We start from the raw sequence: 23,811 nt of genomic DNA on the forward strand, positions 1-23,811 counted from the left end.
GTTTCTCCCGAGTTTGAGTAAAGAAGCACCTACAGACTAGATAGAAGCCATTTGGTCTGTCAATTCTGCACTGATCCTCTGAAGAGCATCCCAATCAGACCCAGCTCCTTACCCTATCCTTTCATTTACCATGACTAATCTACCTAACCAGCACATCCCTCATCACCATGCACACTTCAGCATGGCCAATCCACCCAACCTGCACTTCTTAGCACGGTGGGAAAAAAGAGCACCCGGTGGAAACCCATGCAGACATGGGCAAACATGCAAACTCCCCACAGACAGTCACCCAAGTTTGGAATCAAACCCAGGTCTGTGGACTGTGAGGCAACAGTGCTAACTACTGAGGCAACGTGCTGTTGTTACTGAGAATAAAAAGAGATTGAATCTATGTTTTAGATATGTGTAAAAGAGTTTCAAGTAATTTCTCTATGGCATAGTGTTTGTCCTTTTTGTGTAATAAATTTTGATGTTCTTTTGTTGAAAGTACATTAGCAGCTTGTGTGAATATGTTCAATGACTGAAAACATGGAAAACAAATTAAAAACAAAGCTCACGGTCTGTCAAACTAGATTTCACTCTGATTTGAGTTGTCCAGTTTTACCATCACCTGAGTTCGTACACCAACTGCCCAGTTTGAAGTTATCATTATTTGGAAAGATGGTCTCAGTCAACTCTTTAATACAATCTGGTTGGATGATGTACTTCCATTTACTCCTACACAAATTACAGTGCACTTGAATCCATTATTTTTCACACTCAAGGTGGGTGGAGGTGATGTTTTCACACTGTATTAGTCTGTCAGCAATCATTGTTTCAAAATGCAAATGAATGGATTTCAGCTAAACTTGGTACACAGTTACAATTTGGGTCAAGGAAGAATCAATTTGTTTTTGGAAAAATTATGAATCGGAAACCTGAAATCTCAAAAGATCTACACATTTTAGAAGTTGGAGCAAGTTTGTTTTTCAAAATGTGGATTATTTTGTTTAGAATGTGGTTGATTGTTATAAAATCTTGTTAATAGTCTCAAACACCATGGTGCAATTTAATAGCTGTCAAATTACAAGCCGTTTTAATAGTAAACTGTTCAATAGGGATTACCCCAGAGTAACTGTTAGAAGGTTCCTTTTAAAAAATTCACTTCTTTAGAATCTGAATCCTTACAGCACAGAAGGAGGCCCATCAAATCCACACTGACCTTCCATTGAGCATCCCACCCTATCCCCATAACCCTACACTTACTATGGCTAATGCACCAAACCTGCACATCCCTGGGCACTACAAACTATTCTTCGTAGTCAGTTCACCTAACCTTTGGACTGTGGGAGAAACCGTAGCAGCAACCAGAAGAAACCCACACAGACACAGAATGTCTGTGAAGTTTGCAGTCACCCAAGACGGGAATCAAAATCAGGTCTCTGGTGCTCTAAAGACGGCAGTATTAACCACTATGCCACTTTGTCTGTTCCTTGTCATTCAATCTCTCCTCTTTGAGATTAAAATTAAGCTTTTTCCAGAAAGTAGAAGGGACAAATAACATTGATACTGACATTTCAAAAATCAGGCATGCATCTGTTACTGACTTGGAAAATCCTGCACAGGTTACTTGATTAAAATCTTGCATCTAGCTCCTTTATGGACCTCCTCTTATGTGGAAAGTGAAATTTCTTAAGTCTGGTAAACTCTTAAATGGATAGCTGGCATTAAAATATAATGCCTTTTGCTTGAACAAGTAGTCCTTTAGTAAGAATTAGACAGCAGGGAGAAATATGGGGAAACAGTTATTATATTGGAAGTCCTACAGTTGAAGATGCAGTAATGGAGAGAAGTGCTACAGTACTTTAAAACAAATACTCTGGTACTTTGAGAGTTGCCAAAAGAGGGTGAAATCTATTGCATCTGAACAAACTGAAAACAAATGAACAAATTTTCTGGTATGGAACAGTGTAGAAATAATTTGCAGGATGCATTTAGAACTGGTACTGCAGCTAGAGATTATTTGCATACAGCATGGAACACATTGCTGATTAGGGATTAGACTCATCATAGGATGAGCAACTTCATGGAGGTTGACAGAAATACAGTACATTGAATTTTAGAGAGCTTTAGAACCAGTACAATCAGCAATTAATCAATAGAATTTAGTTCTGACACGCAGTGTTACTGCAGACTATGTCATTATGAAAAATACTAACCTTCTGAATGAGTTAAAGCATCTTTTTTACAAGCATGTAGGACCACAGTTCTTGCTCCAAACCCCACATGTGAAAGTAACATTCTCCTCTTGCTATTGTGATCTGCATGGAATCATTGTGGTAGATTTAATATTTGAAATAAAAATGTTCCTATTGACTTTTTTAAAGAAAGTGTTAATGGACTTATGATACATTTTGTTTATTTTAATTTTAATGGCATTGCCTCTGCTATTTGTTTTCTAGAAATGTCTTCATTCATTCAGTAGTGTGTTAATATCTAAAATTTTTGTTTCTACTTTAGCTATGTAGGAGTAAGTAGTTTTCTACGGGGAGTATTTACCTGGCCCATGAATTTTGAGTGGAAGGCGATACCTGATGAAGTTATTAAAAAATATAACCTAAAAGAAATGGACCCAATTAGGTAAATTGAGAAAATAATTGTTGATAAATTTATTTTTGCAATTCCTTGTAAACTTCTTTGAAATTGTCCTGTCTGTAAACTCCTCATTTGAGCTGTTTAAGAAAGCCAGAATGAAATTGACAAAAACCTACTTCCATGATAATGCTACATTATAACTTACTGAATCCTACAAAATCTTACTTGCTAACTACCCAGTGTAGGTTATTGCCCAGCATGCACTTTGGAAAGTCGGCTGCAATTTGGCACTTTGTCTATTCCTCCTGTGCTAATCTTTATTGTTTCTCACCCTGTATTTCTAGCTGCCTGTTCTATTTGTTCCCTAGCCTAGCAATCAGTGCCCAGACTTTGATGGCCAGACTGTAGACATTCTAGCATAGATGGAAGTTACACATTAGGACTTAGTGCAATTCCTGATGTAGCACACTGAAGAAATTGCCCATAAAATTGAAACTCCCCAGGGCCTGAAGATGTCTAAAAGTCTCCATTTAAATGCAGATTTGGGAGGGTTCCAATGAAGTTAAGTGAGTTGTTATTCATGAAAGGTCGGACTATTACATATATCGTCTAACTCCTGCATAATTATGCAACAGACCCTGTATGTAACTTACACACCCACAAACATCCAACCTCTTAAAACCTTCAAACCAAATCTCACTTCCCTTACTGCCAGACTTTGACAACCTTACCCCACCACCTGATGTGCTCCCTTCTTCCCAGCTGCACACCTAAACTGACCCCTTCCCCCAACCCAACTGATCCAACCCAAGCCACCTGCTACCAAATCCAGAACTCCCCATAATTGACACCCACCCTTTCTGATCCCCAGCAGACCTAATTTTGCCCATGGATCCCAACCTACCCTAACACCACACGTACCTGACCACCTTATATTAGTACCTTATACACTTGGCAGCCTACCTACACCCCAGCTGGTACCCTACTTTCCTAGCTCCCTGGTACACTACCCACTTGGCACCCTAATTAGCTATCACCCATACCTATATCCATCTGGAATCCTACTACCCACCTCTACCCACTTGACAGTCTACTAGCCTGACACCTGACACTCATTATGCACCTTACCCTCCCAGGACCCCAACATCACACACCTTATGTACTAACCATTTGATAGCAGCTGTCAGGACCTTAAATTCAAATATAGCTGTTGACCACTGTGAAAGAGGTGCATGGCTTGCCTTCCACTGACAATTCTGCATTACGTCAGACTGGAAGTGTGGCCCTGCACTTCTGAAGGAACCATACTTGGAACTGACATCTCCTCACAGAAGTGTAGTCCTCCTTTCTTTTGTAAATTTAAAAAGGAGCAGGGTGGTTTTCTGTACGAGATTGCCACCCCTCAGAAAATCCATCCTCTACTTATCTCATTCAGTACTTTTGTGATAGTATTAATTTCCTCTGAATACCTTTCCTTGAAAGTTGACCAATAACGGAGTCTGAGTGAGTAATGTTGGAACCTGGCCACATGCTGTTGGGATTAACTATCCCGGTGAAATTATAGCTGCAGTGATAATAATGCATTCTTCCACTTTTTGTGTTGTCCAAAAAAGCTGATGAAATATATAATACTGCTTCAAATCTATAATTTGTGTTTTAGGTGTCCAATAATGGCAGGAGGATTATTTTCAATTGATAAGAAATATTTTTACGAATTGGGTACTTACGATGCAGGTTTGGAGGTCTGGGGTGGAGAAAACATGGAGCTGTCATTTAAGGTACCATCATACATCTTTCACCAGGAATCCAAGTTATGTTTGTCAAAATTTAAAACTATTAAGGTTGAATGTAATTTTCTAACATTTAAGTGAACCACAACCTGTCCTCAGCAAGGTGAGCTGAAGTAGACTAATTTCTAGGTTCAGGAGTATCAAACTTTGGATACACCTGAATACAAGTATTGAGAAAATTGAAGAACTTTCTAATTCAGGAAGTCATTGTTCTTCCTCTTTGGTTTCTCGCACCCTACTTATTTTCTTTTAGAAAGATCATTTTAAATAATCATCTTAAACAAGGCTAGTAATAAAGATTATTGTCCATACACTAAAGTGATCACTTACTGAGAAGGAAGAGGAATATTAACAATCAAAAGCCTAACTTACTCATTAAGAAATGAGGGTATGCTTGAATAATCATAGCTTGATGACAGACAACTAGCATAATAGTGAAGAAAATTATATAAATTGATTTATTTTGAAGTGTTACAGCAGTTTGGGAAGCAGAATTGACTGAATTATCAAAGTTTCTCCAGATTGCAGTTTAATTCATTGAAAAACAAAATTGATGAAATGGTGTTATTGCAGTACATTAACAATAATTAGTCCACATGAAATTGTAGGTGAGGAAGAGGAGAAGGCTCAAGGGGTATGGGAATGAGAGGTTTGCAAGGAGTTGGAGAGAAAGGGAAATTGCAAGGAGGCAGAGAAAGGCTATACAGCATAGAGAATGGGGATGGGGACACTGCACCAGATGGGAGGGTGAGAGAGGAAAGCTGAAGTGGGGAGAGGGAGTGTGTCTGCAAGTCGAAAGGACTTTGTTTAAAGCCAACTAAAGGTAGAGATAAATGGGAGCCGGAAAAATCTGAAATCACTGAGGTAATGTGTTGCTTGCAAATGAACATGAAATTTTTAACTGCTAGTGTAAGCTGTTTAGACTATTAATACTCAGCAACTACAAAATGGGGGAGGAAAAAAGTGTAGTGGATGCTATTGGCAGTTGTTAATTTCAAACTAGAGCTTGAGAAAGGGGTATTAAACACCTGCTTAATATCTTCCGGCTTTAAGTATGTGATAGCTTTTGTATGTTGAAAGTGTATGTGCAATTATTTTCAAGATACTTTTGTTGCTCAGTAATGCTTGTTGCCAAAGACAGGGGAGGTAAGTTGATTGGTTAGTGCCTGTTTACAACTTGTATGTAGAGGAACTGCATTGTGGCTGGGCAAACTGAACCACGATGTTCAATGGTTCTTGATGCCATTCAAATAGGCTTAATTCAAGTGAAAGGCATGGAAAAGATTGTGGTAGTGCTAACAGCCAGTATAGTCAGAGTAATTGACATTGTTCCGTTCAGCCATGACCATAAGTTCTGAAGGTTGTGTTGCTTGCTCAGTGTTGCGATTGACATGTCCTTATGGCAGGAGATGTACTTGGGGGAATGATCAGCTATTTTCTTGACTGAAGTAGGAACTAATGACACAAGTAGAACTAGGAATGATGATCTGCTGAGGAAGTTTGAGAAGCCACAGTTCAAAAACATGGAACCTTAAAGACAGTGTTTCCTGGACCATAGGATCAAACAGATTAATGAATTAAACACCTAATCAAATGTGATGTGGAAAGAAGGGAATTAAATGATTCGCAGAGCAATGGCACCAGAACTGGGGAAAGAGGAAGATGTTCCATTTGGATAGGCTTCTCTATTACTAGGCTGGTACCCAGTGTCCAGGCATAGCATATAACTAGGGCTTTAAACTAAAAGTCTGAGGAAGGGATCATTGGAAGATAAAATTGGACACAAAAGTCAAGACACGACAGTATTGTAATGTTTTGAGCAACAGTGTTAAACATAAAGTACGGAGTTTGATGTTAATACTACAACCTCAAATAAGGTCCAAGAAAGAAAGGTTAAAAATTTACAGTATGAATTTATACCCTCTTGTCAGCTGGGTTTACCCATCACCTTAATTCAGCTATTTATGCCCTTTTAAGGGATCTTTTCCTACCAGAATTGGTATTGAAATGTGCAACAGGAAAGACCCACAGCAAGCAGTCAGTAGATTGCCTGTGCTGGCTGGTGGCAAAATGTTGGTGAAATAATTGCAGAGGCCAGCATCCTGACCCCATGTTACCATTAAGTTTACATGTGCTCTGTACCCTGGCTGTGGCCAGCCAACTCAGAATCCCTCCCCTGACCTGAGGAGATTCAAATCTATTATTATTTGTGGCCAGGTCTTTCTTGATTTGCCCAGGTTAACAACCCCAATCAAGGACCTTGTAGAAAACAAGGCCCACCTGGTTCAAATCACTACATCCCTCACCCTCAAGTCTGTAAACGTAGGCCTGGCCCTTCTCAACTTTTCTTGCAACATTTTTGCCCCAGGTCTGATTTCTCTGATTCGGACTCTGATACAGGTGGTGTGCCAACCATAGTCTATCTCTTGCATCCAGTATCTTGGGAGAGAGAGTTTCCTGTTCTTCCAGTGGTAATAATATTGATGCTGCATCCATCTTGGACTCTTTCCTCAACAGTAGACAGAAGGAGAGTAAGTACAGTTTTTGACAGGCCTTCTAGCTGTTCTGTCAACAATGGATTCATTATCATTAGATAATTAATTCCAAATATTTGTGGAATTCAAGTTCCACCATCTGTTATTGTGGGATTTGAACCTGGTCTCCAGAACATTTTGGGTCTCTGGATTAACAGTCCTGCAATAATACCACTAGGCCATCACCTCCCCTCACCCATGAACTCTGCGAGGGAACTCAACCTCAACCTTGCCTCAGATGCATACAAGGCCATTTCCATGGCTCTAGTACCAGACTTCATCCCCCAAATTAAATTGTCATCACTCACTTAGAGAAGGCCTGTCACTGACATCGGCATTCCTGCTGCTGTTTCACCCACCACTAAGCCTGGGAATATCACGTTTAATCTGGTGTGAAGTGTTCTTTCCATAAGCAACACTGCTGGAACTATCCCTGTTGTGTGGGGTGGGCCTATGATTGAACAGGCACTGGGACCATCTGGTCTCAAGTGACACTGTTGGCTGCTTCTTTAAGCCTGCTTTCAACATATGGACCACTGATTCCACCAGACCATTGGACAGCGGACGGTATGGAGATGTCCTTGCATGCCAGGTGCCATTTGATTTCAGGAAACATTTGAATTCCCTGTTGATAAGTGACACCCCATCATCTGTGATCAATACTCCCTGAGTCAGTGTATCACAAAATGATGTTCACAGCTTCTCAACCATCATCCCTGAGTTTTCTGAACAAACTTTATACGCATCCAAACAGATTTCACAACGACCAGAAACATTGAGCCCATGTAGTGACTGACATAGTCGACATGCAACTAAGTTAAGGGTTTACCTGGAGTGCTGCTGGTGGCAGTTTTGGTCCTTGGTGGCATTCTGAGTGCTGCTATTTCTGCATCCAACCAAACAGCTTCTTGCTAGCATCTTCATCTTGGAGTTCCCTGGATGACCCTGCTGGAGTTCAGCCAGTATCTGGCAGCAACCGTTACTTGCAACCATTACCCTTGCTCCCCACAGTACTATGCCATCCTCTATGGTGAGCTGGTCTTGCCATGTCCAGAAAAGTTTGAATCTGGTTACAATGGCCCTTCTGTTACCGCCAGCTGTTTTAGTTTCACTAGGACAGGATCTTTGTGTCCACAGTCAGATAGTCTGTGGTGACTGGAAGGATGTCCAGCAAGTTTAAAACCAAAATGGACTCTTCCAGGGGAGGCACCACCAGTGGAGTATCTGCCTATGGGACATGACTAAAAGCATCCTCATTAGCCATTTTGTTTCCTGGACAGTGCTCTAACTTATATGCACTGAGAATAAGGGCCCAACACTGAATTCTACCAGAGGCTATGGGTGGCATGGCCTCATCCTCTTTGTACCCCTAGCAGAGGTTTGTCATCTGTTACTGTGAAAATTCCTGTCAAAGTTACAGTTGGAACTTCCTCACACCAAAGTTGATTGCCAACCTTCCTTCTCTTCAGATATATTTGTGTTCAGCATCAGCCAAGTCCAGGAAGCTTAGCCATTGGGCAATCCTCTCCATTGCGCCACAGATGAGCCAGCACTACCCTGATGCTGTATGGGGAGGTATCACATGTCAGCACTACCTCTCACTTTGATTGCAGTGGGCCAATACCTTAGATGACAGTGGCTGCTTTTTCACTTCCCTAAAGGCTACTTATTGGCCACATGACCATTTCCGAGGCCAATTCCTTTTCAGTAGCAAAACTAGGTGTATGGGTGCCAAGATAGAGGCCAGTTTACTCATGAATTTTCCATGATAATTCACTAACCCAATCATAGACCTAACCACTGATGCAGACATAGGAGCCAGAGCTCCTTTGAGCACCCTCACTTTATCCTCCAACTTGGGGCATTGGGAACACACACTCTTCCCTTCTAAGGCCTGCCTGGGAGAAATGTTTAAGCACTATGTCCAAGTTCTCCAGGTGCTCTTTATTTGTATTCCCTGTTAGTCGAATGTCATCCGGATAAAAGACAACCCTAGTAAAATGTTCTCTGTGGTTCACTGGAAAAGGGCACAGGCTGAAGTTACCCAAGTGGCAGTCTTGTATATTGTTATAATCGTTATGAGCATAAATTGGAGCATACTTTTGGGACTCTTTATCCAGTTGCAGTTGCAGTTAGTCTTGGCTCATGCCCAGCTTTGTAAAGGACATTTCCGCCACCAACTTTACAAACAAGTGTTCTACACAAGGATTCAGTATTTATGCAGTTGCGAGAAGCAGTTTACAGTTTGCTTAAGATGCTCACAAAGGCAAACTGAGCCATTTGGCTTCACTGTCAGCATGACCAGTGCTGCCCATTCTACAAACTGCACTGGTTTCAGGATCTCTTCACTCTCCAACCTCCTGATTTCCACCCATACTTTTTCCCACAATGCAAATATCACCAGGCTGGCCTTGCAGGATCTTGGAATTGGTTCCTGGTCAACATGTAAAGTGGCTTTGGCCCCTTTGACAGCCCCAAGCTCTTCCTGAAAAGCCCTGGGTATTTCTCTAGGACTTCATGGAGGTAGCCACTTTCTAATCAAGAAGTGATCAGCCAACCTAGGTGAATCTTTCTCAGCCAATTCCACCGCAATAGGTTTGGACCCAAGCCTTTTATTACCATCAGTGGTAACTGCACCAACTGCTTCTCATAGCAGACTGGAGCCAAAGTCATAACCTTAATTTGCAGTGGTTCCCCAGTGTATGTTCAATCTGGCTGAGGTCTTGCACAAACCCAAGGGGAGGAGTCCTGAGTAAATCTTGTTAAAGACAGCTTCTTCAACCAAAGAAACAGCTGCATGGATAGACCTCCATGGGAACTAGTTGACTATTTAACCAAACATTAATTTTAAATAGGTTCCAATTTAGATGTTGCTATAAAATTTATTTGTTCCAACCCACATGTAGGGGGACTTTCCAGGGCGTGCATTCTCCTGGGTACCAGCCTACAAGTTTTCTTACTCAAATCAGGTCTTGTAGGACTCCTTTGCTGTCTTGGACCACATACCAGCAGTAACTGCAAAGGCTTGCTGGGCCAGATCCTAAAGAACTTCTTAGCCGCTTGGCCGAGGCTCACTTTTGTTACGGGGTTTTTCTGTGGGCTGGCCTTGGGTACTGCCTGAGACTCTGCAATTGCCTACACTCAAGTGGTGTTCCCTAAGCCCAGACAGACGGGACAGGGGGTCCACTTTCATTGAGATACCCTGTAGTTCAATGCTCCACTTACCACATTTTCTAATGACAAAGCCAGTCCAATTGGGCATCAGCTAGTAGACACTTCTACATGGTTACATCATTAATCCCACATACCAAATTGTCAGCATCTCCCTTAGGGTTAACCCAAAATCAGTTGCCTCTGCCAGCTTTCTTAATGTCAAAAATCCTGATGATTCTGCCAGTTCTCTAGCAGCTAAATAAAACCAATAACATCTCAGGATGAGAGGAGGTTTGGAGTGGTAGTATTCCTTAACCAACTCAGTCAACTCTTGGAAGGCTTTAGTGTCTGGTGCCTCTGGGAAATTTAAGCCCCTTATAACCAGAAAATGCTGTGGGTCCACAAGCAATAAGAAAGATTAGAACACAAAACAGCACAGCCCCTTCAGCCCATATTGTGCTGAACTTTTACCCTAATCCTAAGGCCTGTCTAACCTCCACCCCTACCTTATACTATCATCCATATGCCTATCTAATAGCTGCTTAAATGTCCCTAATGAGGCCAATTTCACTACCCACTCTGGCAATACATTCCAAGCTCTGACCACTGAGTAAAGAACCTACCTCAGACATCTCCCCTATATCTATCTTCACTCACTTTAAAACTATGCCCGTCTAACTACCTCTACCCCAGTAAAGAGTCTCTGGCTGTCCAGTATCTATACTTCTGATCATTTTATACACCTCTCAAGTCACCTCTCATCCTTTGTCGTTCTAACGGGAAAAGCCCTAGCTCTCTCAACGTTTCCTAGTAAGACCCTCCCTCCATTCCAGGCAACATCCTGGAAAATCTCTTCTGCACCTTTTCCAACGCTTCCACATCTCTCCTGTAATGAGGCAACCAGAACTGGACACAATACTCCAGATGTGGCTGAACCAGGCTTTTGTATAGCTGGAGCACAGCTTCACAGCTCTTGAACTCGATCCCTCTATTATTGAAAGCTAACACACCATACACCTTCTTAACAACTCTACCCACCTGGGTAGCAGCTTTCGGGGAACTGTGAACATGAATCCCAAGATCCCTCTGTTCCTCCACACTGCCAAGAACCTTTCCATTAACCCTGTATCTTGCTTTCAAGTTTGTCCTTCCAAAATGAATCACCTCACTTTTCAGGGTTAAACTCCATCTGCCACTTCTCAGCCCAGCACTGCATCCTGTCAGTGTCCTTTCGTAACCTAGAACAGCCCTCCACACTGTCCACAGTACAACCCACCTTCGTATCGCCCACAAATTTGCTAATCCACACTTCCATTCCTTCATCCAAATCATTTACAAAATCAGAAATAGAAGAGGACCCAGAACAGATCCTTGTGGTACACTACACATAACCGAGCACCATGTTGAATATTTTCCATCCACTACCACCCCTTGTCTTCTAAGGGTCAGCCAATTCTGAATCTAATCTACCACATTTCCCCCTGCCCCATGCCTCCTTCCCTTCTGCATGAGCCCACCATGGGGACCCTTATCAAACATCTTACCTAAATCCATGTATACCACATCCACTGCTCTACCTTCATCCACATATTTGGACCCCTCTTCAAAAAATTCAGTAAGGCTTGAGGCATGATCTACCCCACAAATCCATGCTAACTATCATGAATCAAACTGTGCCTTTCCAAGTGATCATAAATCCTACCACCGAGCCATTTCCAATAACTTGCCCACCACTGATGCAAGACTAACTGGCCTGTAATTTCTGGGGCTATGCCTATTCCTTTTTTGAACAAGGGAATGATGTTTACCTCACTGCAATCTTCTGGCACTATACCCATGGAGAGTGAGGACAAAAAAAAAATCATCGCCTAAGGCTCTGCGATCTCTTCCTTCACTTCCCTACGCTTTGGATAAGCATATGGATGATGATGGAATAGTGTAGGGGGAGGGGCTTATATTAGTTCACAGGTCAGTGCAACATTGAGGACCGAAGGGCCTGTTCTGCACTGTATTGTTCTATGTTCCCATAGATTCCTTGGATAAATCCCACCAGGCCCAGGGGATTTGTCTATCTTCAAGTTCCTCAAAATTGCTAGTACATCTCCCTTACTCACATCCACCTCCTCTAGCCTACCAGCCTGTTTCACACTGTCCTCTTCTACAACTAGGTCCCTCTCAGTTGTGAATATCGAAGAAAAGTATTCATTAAGGACTTCTATCTCTTTAGACTCCATGCATAAATTCCCTTTACAATCCTGGATCAGACCTATCCTGTCTGGTCATTCTCTTATTCCTCATGTACATGTAAAAATCCTTGAAGTTTTCCATGATCCTATCCGCCAAGGTTTTCTCATGCCCCCTTAGAGCTAGAAGCCCTTTCTTCATCTCCTTCCTGGATAACTCCTATCCCTCTAGAGCCTTTTCTGTTTTGTTTCCTAAACCTTAGGTAAACATCTTTCTTCCTCTTAAGCAGTCGTTTGACCTGAGAACCAAGGCTCCCTCACTTGACCACATCTTCCCTGTCTGCTAGGGACAAACATATCATGCAATCGTGCTGTTCCCTGACCCCTGACAGCATCTGCTCCCATTTTATCTTACCCAGCTCTTGCCTAACAATTGTAATTAGCCTTCCCCCAATTATAAACCATACCCTGCTATATGCACCTATCCTTTTCCTTGACTATGTTACTTCTACAAGAGTTATGATCGCTAGCACCAAAATGCTGTCCTACCAAACAGGTCTAACACTTGGCCCGGTTCATTGCCAAGCACCAGATCCAAAGTGGCCTCTCCTCATTTTTGGTCTATCTACATACTGTGTCAGAAATCCTTTCTGAACGTGCTGGACAAAATCCACTCCATCTAAACTATTAGAACCAAAATGTTTCCAATCAATATTTGGAAATTTGAAGTCACCCATCACTACAACCCTATGACTTCTGCACCTTTGCAATATCTGCCTCCCAATCCACTCCTCCACTTCTCTGCTACTATGAAGGCGGCCGGGGGGTGGAACTCTGTTTTAATAAAAAAACCTCGAATTGACTGCTCCTTTCTTGTCTGGATCTCAACCTGAACTAATTCTGTAGACATATTCTTGAACTGCCTTTCAGTAGCTGCTATACTAGGCCTGACTAGCAATGCCACTCTCATCTCTTTCCACCCTCCCCATTTCCTTTAAAGCATCTAAATCCCAGAACTTCCAACAACCATTCCTGTCCCTGAGTTACCCAAGTTTCTGTAATGTCCACAACATCATAGTTCCAGGTACTGACCCATGCTCTAAGTTCATCCGTCCTATTTCTGATACTTCTAGCATTGAAGTAGATACACCTCAAATCATCTGTTTCCACAATTACGCTGTATCGACCGTATTTCTTTATTAACAGCCTCACTCCCTGTTGAGGGTGTTGTAAGGCCAAATACCTCATCCTCTGAATTAGAAATCTGGTTCCCCACCCCCTGCCAATTGAGTTTAAACCATCCCATATTGCTCGAGCAGACCTCCCTCCCAGGATATTTGTGCCCTTCCGGTTCAGGTGTAACCCATCCTTACTGTACAGGTTCCACCTTCCCCAGAATGTGCTCCAATTATCCACAAAATGGAAGCACTCCTCCTACACCAGCTCTGGAGCTACACGTTCAGCTGCACTCTCCCTATTTCTTACCTCATTATCATGTGGCACTAGTAATAATCCAGAGATAACTACCCTGTTGTCTTGGACCGCAGCTTCCAACCAAACTCTCTGTACTTTTCTTTCCGCACCCTTTCAATCCTTTTTCTACCTATCTTATTGGTACCAATGTGTACCATGACTGCTGGTTGCTCACCCTCTCCCTTAAGGACCTTGAAAGCAGGATCCGAGACATCACAGACCATGGCACCCAGGAGACAACATATCACCCGTTCAGAGATAATGGGAACTCCACAGAACTGCCTGTCTGTGCCTCTTACTATTAAATCCCCCACTACAATTGCTCTGCTATTCTCCCCCCTTCCCTTCTGTGCCACAAGGCCAGGCTCAGTGCCAATGACCTGTCTGCTATGGCCTTCCCCTCCCCCCCACAAAAAACAGTATACTTATTGAGGAAAACACAAGGGATCCCTGCACTGTCTGTCTATTCCCTTTCCCCTTTCTGACAGTGACCTTCTTCCAGTACCTTGGAAGTGACCACCTCCTTATAACTCCTCTCTATCCCCCCCTCAGCCTCCCAAATAATCCAGAGTTCATCCAGCTCCAGCTCCCAAATGCTGTTTTTGAGGAGCTGGATGCACTTGTCACAGGTGAAGTCAGCAGGGCCACCAGCAATGACCCTTACCTCCCACATCCTGCAAGAGGAGCATGCAGCTGCCCTACCTTCCATTCTCTCTACTCTAGATTTCCAGAAGGATTAAAAACCTTACCTGACCAACCCTCCACAGTTTTTTTGGTTTCGAGGAGAAGAATGGGTAGGAGACACTACACTTGTATTAGTGCATTAGTATTAGTGTATTAAATGTATTAGTTCCCTCCTGGTTCACATTCTGTCCACAGAACTACCACAAAAGAAGGCAGCCACTGCTGCACAAGGTAGGTTTTTGTAGAGAAAAGAAACCCAACAACAACAACTTACCTTCCCATTAGCACCCTGGCTCACACTGCTGCCACTGATTATTTGTGACTTCTCATCTGCCCCAATGTTTTTTGCCCAGATAAAGTATCACATTCTTTCTACACATTGAGCTCTGTCTTCAAAAAGCAGGATCAAAGGAATTAAGCTTCCCAAATAAAGGCATGATGCCAGAAATGCTTACCCCAACTCCACAACAACTGTTGTAAGCAAATGTTCTTCAGGTACATACTATCTAACTCTCATTGCCACTGAAACAACTACACAGAGGCCAGCAGTAATTATATATACTTTTTGTGTTTCTTTTTGTATGTTGTGTTTGTTTTGTTTTGTTTTGGTTTGTTTTGTTTTTGTCTTGTGCACAGTACACTGGCTGTGACCAGCCAGCCCAGAGTCAGTCCCCTGAACCAAGGTGATGCTAAATCTCCTGTTTATATTGGTTGGCAAGGACATTCCTGATTGGCCCAGCTTAACAACTCGAATCGAGGATTTTGCAGACATTGATGTCCACCTGGTTTTAATCAATACCGTGGGCAATGTTCTTTCTCGGACGGGATCTATGAGCCCACGATAAAGCCCCACAGAGTGTTAGTTCCCCCGTGGTTTTCTTCCCATTTTGAGGTCAGGGTGAGAAAATAGATCCCAAGTCTACCTTAGTGAAACTGGAAGTTAAATCTGTGCTGTGGGTTTTTTCTAAGCCTCATGCTATTCATCTAAAAATATTATGGGCACCACAATCTTTATATGTACTGGATAAGTCAACTGTCAAATATAATCTGGAAGATGAGTTTCTAGAATATATCTGTGACATTTTCCTGAAGAAATATGTTCAGGAAACAATTGGGGAAATAGTTTTGTACAAAGAGGCATGTTTAATTAGTAACCTCATGACGTAAGATCCTCTGGAGGAAATGTGATCATAGTAAATTGAATTTCATGTCAAATTTTAAAACAATATGCTTTGACACAAACACGGGTGAGACTGATCATGTGCCCCCATAATATTAGATTTACAGCGAGACAGAGAATAAGTCAAGATTCTTGAGTAGATTTGTAGCTCAGGTTATGAACGCTGTGGTTGGCTCACTCGCCGAGCTTTGAGAGTTTGCAGATATCTCATTACCCTGCTGAGTAAATAGTCAGTGCAGCCTCCAATGAAGCGATGTTGTATTTTCCAGTTTGTTATTTAAACTCTCCGGCATCTGTTGGAGTTGCTTATCTCACTTCCAGCTTTTCTTTGCAGTGCTGTGTATATAGGGTCTAGTTCGATGCATTTATTGATGGCCTTCTTGGTGGAGAACCAGTCCGCTAGAAATTCTTGTGTTTGTCTCTGTTTGGCTTGTCCTAGGATCCTAACGTTGTCACAGTCGAACTGGTGGTTATCATTGTCTTGTGTATAGAGACACATGAACATTGGTCATGTCTTTTTGTTGCTAGCTGGTGTTCTTGAATTCTCGCAGCCAGTTTCCTTCCTGTCTGTCCAATGTAATGCTTGCTGCAGTCTTTGCATGGAATCTTGTATAATACATTGGTTCCATCCATAGTGGGTAAGGGGTCTTTGGTTCTTGTTCACAGTTGGCATAGGGTTGATATAGGTTTGTGTGCTAACACTGATGCCTAGTTGCTATAGGAGTATTGTGAACAGTTCAGACACATTCTTGATGTACAGTAACATGACAAGTGTTTCAGGGATGTACTGTATCTTCCTGTTGTTGTTGGTGTGACAGGCATCGTCGAACCCAGCTGTTCACATATCCATTGTCTCTAAATACTTGGTGGAGGTATTCTTCTCCATTTTGGCATAGTCCTGGGCTGCTGCAGTGTGTTGTGGCTTGTTTGAACAGTGTTTTTAAGCAACTCCTTTTGTGGGTTTTGTGGTGGTGGTAGTTGAAATTTAGGACTTGATGTGTGTGTGTGGCTTTCCTGTATATTTTGGCTAGCAATTCCCCATTGGCCCTGCATTCTACCATCACATCCAGCAATGGGAGGTGTTTGTTCATTTCGTCTTTTCTGGTGAATTTGATGCAGCTGAAAATGTTTATAAGTTGGTGTGTTTTGTCTAATTTAGTCCGTTTGATGATTTGTCTGCTCTGTTTGAGTCTCTTTAGTGTATGGATGATTTTATTTCCCTGTTGCGGTGTCAGGTCTGTTTCCACTTGTCAGTATGTATTTTGTGTCTGCTAGTAGTGTCTGTGCTTTAGAGAATAAAACAGGAAATAGCGAGGGCATGTAACAAAGGTAGTACTTTATTCATGAATGACCTTAATCTTCATGCAGATTGGAATAGTCAGATTTACAGAGATAGCTAAGAGGAAGAAATCTTAAAGTTTATTCAGGAATGTTTCTTGGAATAATATATCATGGATCAGGCTATTTTGGATCTGGTGATGCATAATGAGGCAGGCTTAATAAATGGTGACAGAGTAAAAGGTTTGTGAGAAAACAGGTGACCATAACATGATAGAATTTAGCACTCAATTTCAGAGTGAAAAACCTAGGTTGGAAATAACAGTTCTAAGCTTAAATAAAGGTAATTAGAAAGAACTTACAAAGGCAGAACTGGCTTGAGTGAACCAGGAAAGGAGTTTAGCAGCAAAGGTGGTCGAAAAACAATGGCACTCGCTTCAGAAAATAGCCAACGGTTCACAACAAAGATATATCCCAGTGAGGAAACAAAAGACTGTAGGAAGGGGTTAAGCCAACCATAGTTAACCAGGGAAATTAAAAAGAGCATCAAATTGAAACAAAAATAATGCAGTATGTCAACAAGTATGAAAGTAGTAATTCCAAGAGTAGGAAAGTTCTAAAAAGTTAAAAAACAAGCAAAAAAAATTTTTGAGGGTAAACTCGCAAGTAATATTAATATGGACAACCGAGAGCTTCTTTAATTATATAAGAAGGAAGAGAGAAATTGAACAAATTGAACATAAAGAATGAGGCTGAGGAAAGAATAATGGGGAACCAGGAAGTGGCAGAGGAGCTGAATAAATACTTTACATCAGTCTTCACAGTAGGAGACACTAATAACATTCCAAAATTACTGAGTAATTAAGGAGCAGAGGAAGAGAGGAAATACAATAATTATCACTAGAGAATAAGTACTGTGGAAACTAATTAGGGTAAAGACCGATACGTCCCTTGGCTTGATAGCTGTATCCTGGACTATTAGAGGAAGTATCGAAGAGATAGTGGTTTCACTCGTAATATCTAATTTCCTTAGCTACTGGAAAAGTCCTAGAGGATTGAAAAACCAATAATGTAACATCTTTACTGATAAAGCAGGTAAATATAGGCTGGTTAGTTTAACGGCTGTTATTGGAAAAATGTTAGGGTCTGTTATCACAGATGTAGTGGCACAGCATTTAGAAAAACATAATATAATGAAGCAGAATCAGCATGGCATCATGACTGTATGCCTGACAAATTTGGTTAGAATTCTTTAAGAAGATAACAAACCGGTTTGATAAAGGGGAAGCAATGGATGTAATTTTTTTTTTGCTTTTCAGGAGGCATTTGATAAGGTACCACATGTTAGGCTATTTCACATAATAAGACCCTATGGTGTTGGTGGTAGTATATTGGCATAGATAGAGAATTGACTAACTAATAGAAGGCAGAGTTGGGATAAGGGAACATTTTCAAAAAGCAGCCAGTAACTGGTGGAGTTTCACAGGAATCAGTGCCAGGGCCACAATTATTTTCAATGTATGTTAATAACTTGGATCTGAAACTGATTATAAAAGTTTGTAGATGACATGAGTATAGATGGGAAGCAAAGTGGTGAGGATGGCGCAAAAAGTTTTCAGAGGGACATAGACAATTTAAATAAGTGGAAAAGTCTTAGCAACTGGAAATTAATATTGGAAATATGAAGTTATGCACTTTAGCGGGTGTTGAATATTATTCACATAGAGAAAAAAGGCAGAAAGCCACAGCACGAGGTAGTAAGGAAGGGAAATGGAATGTTGGCCTTTATTTCAGAGGGAATAATGTATGAAAGAGGAATTTTGCTATAATTGTAATAGGCACTAATCAGGCCACAGCTGGAATACTGTGAATAAATTGGGCCCCTTTTCTAATAAAAGATATACAGGCAATGAAGGCAGTCCAGAGGAGGCTCATCAGATTGATACTGAGTAAGGAAGGACTGTCTATGAGGAAAGGTTGAGTGGGTTGAGCCTGTATTTATTGGAATTTAGAAGAATGAGAGACAACCTCATTGAGTATATAGGATTCTTAGGGGACTTGGCAGGGTAGATATGGAAATATCGTTTCCCTTTTGGGAGCGCCTAAGATCAGAGGACGTAATCTCAGAATAAGAAATCAAACACTTAAGACAGGGATCAAGAAGAATTTCTTCTCTCAGAGGGTTGTGAATCTGTGGAATTCATTAGCACAGGTGAATGTGAAGGCTGAGTTGTTAAGTATGTTTAAGGATGAGATAGACAAAGTTTTAGTCAAAGAGAGAATCACAGCCTTTGGGGAAATGCAGAAAAATTGGGTTGAAGATGATCAGTTCAGCCAAGATCTCCTAGAATGGCGGAGCAGTCTCGATGAGGTAAATGAGTTACTTCTCCAATGTTTTATGGTCTTATGTGCTAGCCATGTGTTGGAAAACCAGTCAGAGTTCAGGGATACCACTGAGCTACATTAAGGTAACAACAAGCAGATAAGGAGTAACTTTTAGTAGCCAAGCATACAACAAGAAGTAAAAAAAGAAAATAAACTTCTGTAAATGGAGCAAGAGACTAGCACCCTGTCAACCAGACATTGTGAGCTGGTGTCCGAGAGTAGACTGATTTCACTGCCTGTCTTTATGGTTGGCTCTCCCAAATCTGTTTATCGTTGTAATTGACTTAAATCTTACAATTAATGATAATTGAATACTTTATGACTTGCAAGTTTGCTGATGGTGCAAGGTACACTGCGTGGCAGTAAAATATAAACAAGTTAAGTTAGTGGACAATGCAGTGACAGATGGAAATCAATGTTGGCAAGTGGAATGTTATTCACTTTTGTAGAAAAATGGAAAAGTAGCACATTTTTAAAAGGTATGGAAGTGTTATAATTGATGTTTGGAGATATTTATGCATACTCACATAAGGAATGTAAAGTTAGCATGCAAGTGAAGCAAGAATTGAGGAAGACAAGTGGTATGTTGACCATTATTGCAAGGAGATCTGAACACAAGAATGAAGTCTTGTTAAATTATGCAGGAATTTGGTGAACTGTGTGCTGTTTTGGTCTCCACATTTAATCTTACTTTGGACACAGTCGAACAAAGGATCACTAAATTGCTTCCTGGGGTGAGAGGGTGGCCTGTGAAGAGAGGCCAATTAAATTACCTATACTCTGTGAAGTTCAAAATATATGACAGGCGATTGCTTTGAATCAAACATTTCAGGAAGAAATTAACAAGATAGATATTTTCCCTGGTTGAGGATTCTAAAACCCATGGGCCTACCGTCCGGATGAAGGGTGAACGTTTAATAAGACTGAGACTTGGAGAAATCTATTTAACTGAAAGGGTCTTGAATCTTTGGAATTGCCTACCTCAAAGGTTCGTGGATGCTCCGTTTTTGAGCATATTTCAGGCTGTGGTAGGCAAATACTTTGTTTTTCAGGAAATCAAAGAATACGAAGAGTGGGTGGCAAAACAAAATTGAGGCAGAAGATCAATAATTAGTACAATATATGACAGAGCCTTCTTGAGGGCTTGTTTTGTTTACTCCTGCTGCTATTTGCTATGTGCTTAAATATTTTCTTCATGTTCGTGGAGCAGGTCTGGATGTGCGGAGGAGAAATTGAGATTATCCCGTGTTCAAGAGTGGGCCATATTTTCCGTGATGGCAATCCATACACATTTCCAAAAAACAGAATTAAGACAGTGGAGCGGAATCTGGCCCGTGTAGCAGAAGTTTGGCTGGATGAATACGTTGATGTTTTCTATGGTCATGGTTACCATCACCTTCTTAACACAAATAATATTGAATTTAATATTGGAAACTTAAGGAAACAAAAGCAACTCCGGAAAAAACTCCAGTGTAAGAGCTTTAAGTGGTACTTAGAAAATGTCTACCCTGATTTCCGGCCATCATTAGTGAGAAGTGACGGCTTGGTAAGTTCTTACAGAGGGGCATTGTTTTTGAGGTAAAATCAGGAAGGGGAACCTGGGAATTTATTGGCAATTTCCTATGAATTTAGAAAGCTAGTCTTAAAATATATGAAAATTATCAATCACAGTGCCTAGGATCTGGAATGCACTGCCTGAGAATGTGGTGGTTGCTAGTTTAATCATGGCTTTTGAAAGACATTTGGACAATTGTAGGAGAAAATCACAGTGGGAGACATGAGTAATATCAAAAATTAAGGAGAGTTGGGGGCAGAGTTGAGTATGGTAAGCATTACAAAAGAGAAACTGCTAGAAAAGCTAAAAGGTCTAAAAATTGATAAATCGCCTGCCCCCGATGGGCTACATCCTTGAGTTCTAAGGAAGGTGGCTGAGGAAATAGCGGAGGTTTTGGTTGTGATCTTTCAAAAGTCACTGGATTCAGGGAAAGTCCCAGATGATTGGAAAATTGCTGTTGTAACCCCCTTGTTTAAGAAAGGATCAAGGCAAAAGATGGAAAATTATAGGCCGATTAGCCTAACCTGGGTCATTGGTAAAATTCTAGAATCCATTGTTAAGGATGAGATTTCTAAATTCCTGGAAGTGCAGGGTCAGATTAGAGCAAGTCAGCATGGATTTAGTAAGGGGAGGTCGTGCCTGACAAACCTGTTAGAACTCATTGAAGAGGTAACAAGCAGGTTAGACCAGGGAAATCCAGTGGATGTTATCTATCTAGACTTCCAAAAGGCCTTTGATAAGGTGCCTCACAGGAGGCTGCTGAGTAAAGTGAGGGCTCATGGTGTTCGAGGTGAGCTACTGGCATGGGTTGAGGATTGGCAGTCTGACAGAAGGCAGAGACTTGCGATGAAAGCCTCTTTTTCCGAATGGCAACCGGGGACAAGTGGTGTCCCGCAGGGTTCAGTGTTGGGACCGCAGCTGTTCACTTTATATATTAATGATCTGGATGAAGGGACTGGGGACATTCTGGTGAAGTTTGTCGCTGATGCAAAGATAGGTGGACAGGCAGGTGGTACTGAGGAGGTGGGGAGGCTGCAGAAAGGTTTAGACAAGTTTAGGAGAGTGGTCCAGGAAATGGCTGATGAAATTCAACGTGAGCAAATGCGAGATCTTGCATTTTGGAAAAAAGAATACAGGCATGGATTATTTTCCAAAGGGTGAGAAAATTCATAAAGCCAAAGTACAAAGGGATCTGGGAGTGCTAGTCCAGGATTCTGTAAAGGTTAACTTGCAGGTTAAGTCCATGATTAAGAAAGCGAATGTAATGTTGTCACTTATCTCAAGAGGGTTGGAATATAAAAGCAGCAATGTGCTTCTGAGACTTTATAAAGCTCTAGTTAAGCCCCATTTAGAATACTGTGTCCAATTTTGGGCCCCACACCTCAGGAAGCACATTGTGGCACTGGAGCATGTCCAGCAGAGATTCACGTGGATGATCCCTGGAATGGTAGGCCTAACATACGATGAACGGCTAAAGATCCTGGGACTGTATTCATTAGAGTTTAAAAGGTTGAGGGGAGATCTAATAGAAACTTACAAGATAATGCATGGCTTAGAAAGGGTGGACACTAGGAAGTTGTTTCCGTTAGGCAGGGAGACTAGGACCCGTGGGCACAGCCTTAGAATTAGAGGGGGTAAATTTAGAATGGAAATGAGGAGACATTTCTTTAGCCAGAGAGTGGTGAGCCTGTGGAATTCATTGCCACAGAATGCAGTGGAGGCCGGGACGTTAAATGCCTTCAAGGCAGAGATCAATAACTTCTTGATCTCTCAAGGAATTAAGAGCTACGGGGAGAGTGTGGTTAAGTGGAGTTGAAGTGGCCATCAACCATGATTAAATTGTGGAGTGGACTTGATGGGCCGAATGGCCTTTCTTTCTGTCCTATACCTTATGGTCTTATGGTCTAAATTTTGTGGGCATCAGGAAATAGATGGAGAAATGTGAATTGGTGAGTAATTGTTGCTGAGAACTAGCATGGACGCAAAGCACTATATGGCCTCCTGTTCCATAACCAAGCTATGATTTTGTGGTTGATATAGAAAATATGTTTACTGTTATACATAGAATAATGGTCAATTTAATACATTATTGCCTTCTAATGCCCCTAACAAAAGCCACATTAAGGCAAATGAAAGTTTTCAGTGATATTTAGTTATGGCACACTACCATTCGATACAAATTGTGATAATATTTCCTGTAGTTGTGAAATATTTCCTGTATTTGTTACATTATGAATTTAAGCTCAGGCAATGCAGAATCTGTGTTTCTGAAACTTTCTACTATCAATCTTTATTTCTATTCTCTGTTTCAAACAATTGAAACTACAGATGTGACACTCTACTCTTAAGATATTACTGGAAAGAACTGTCAACAAATTTGTGTAAAGAGAAATGGCTTAAGCTTTCATCTTCTGGCAGTAAAGCAGGTCACCACAGTAGTTTTAGATGAATAATTTCAAAATAGTGGTCAGCGTAGTTAGTATTATTATACAGACAGGTGGATATTGATTGTTTAATACTTTCTCAGCAGCATTTAATAATAACCTGTTCCTATGTGAAGTAATGATTGTTATCAATTTCTAGCTTTTTAATGTTGGAACAAGAAGATGTCTTGCTGTTGGAAATGGCACATTTTCATTTGAACTGTGTGACATTAGTAAAAAGGTAAGACAACAGCTATGTTACTTTGAAGCCAAGTTGATCAATCGCCCTGATTTTCTTAAGAACAAAATTACAGTGTAAATCTTATTGCTGTTTTCCTGTCTATTTTTCTCTTTGCTCTCACTTTGGTCCAGAACATTATATAAACCATCAAGGCTTCAAGAAACACAAGAAGCCAATTAAAATTGCAATTTAGAAGCCCAATAAAAATCTGATTTGCAAATCTGTGGGGGCAAAACTGTGAAAAATTCATGCAAAACAGCACAATGAAACATAGCCAACTTAGCAAAAAAAACCCACAAATCAGAATTCACTGGCAGCCGTTGATAATGTAAAACTGCTTGCATTTTTTGCATTTATG

At 41.2% G+C, this 23,811-nt stretch overlaps 1 protein-coding gene across 1 annotated transcript in view; it reads left to right on the plus strand.

Moving 5' to 3' along the window:
* LOC125454480 (polypeptide N-acetylgalactosaminyltransferase 5) overlaps positions 1-23,811 on the plus strand; it is a 78,912-nt gene that overhangs the window by 39,777 nt on the left and 15,324 nt on the right. The window contains exons 5-8 of the mRNA XM_048535305.2: positions 2,500-2,619; positions 4,235-4,352; positions 20,445-20,780; positions 23,373-23,453. Of these exons, the coding sequence (XP_048391262.1) occupies positions 2,500-2,619; positions 4,235-4,352; positions 20,445-20,780; positions 23,373-23,453 (655 nt within the window). The remainder of the gene's footprint in view (positions 1-2,499; positions 2,620-4,234; positions 4,353-20,444; positions 20,781-23,372; positions 23,454-23,811) is intronic.

Source organism: Stegostoma tigrinum, chromosome 7, assembly GCF_030684315.1.
Source record: "Stegostoma tigrinum isolate sSteTig4 chromosome 7, sSteTig4.hap1, whole genome shotgun sequence".
NCBI classification, from domain to species: Eukaryota; Metazoa; Chordata; class Chondrichthyes; order Orectolobiformes; family Stegostomatidae; genus Stegostoma; species Stegostoma tigrinum.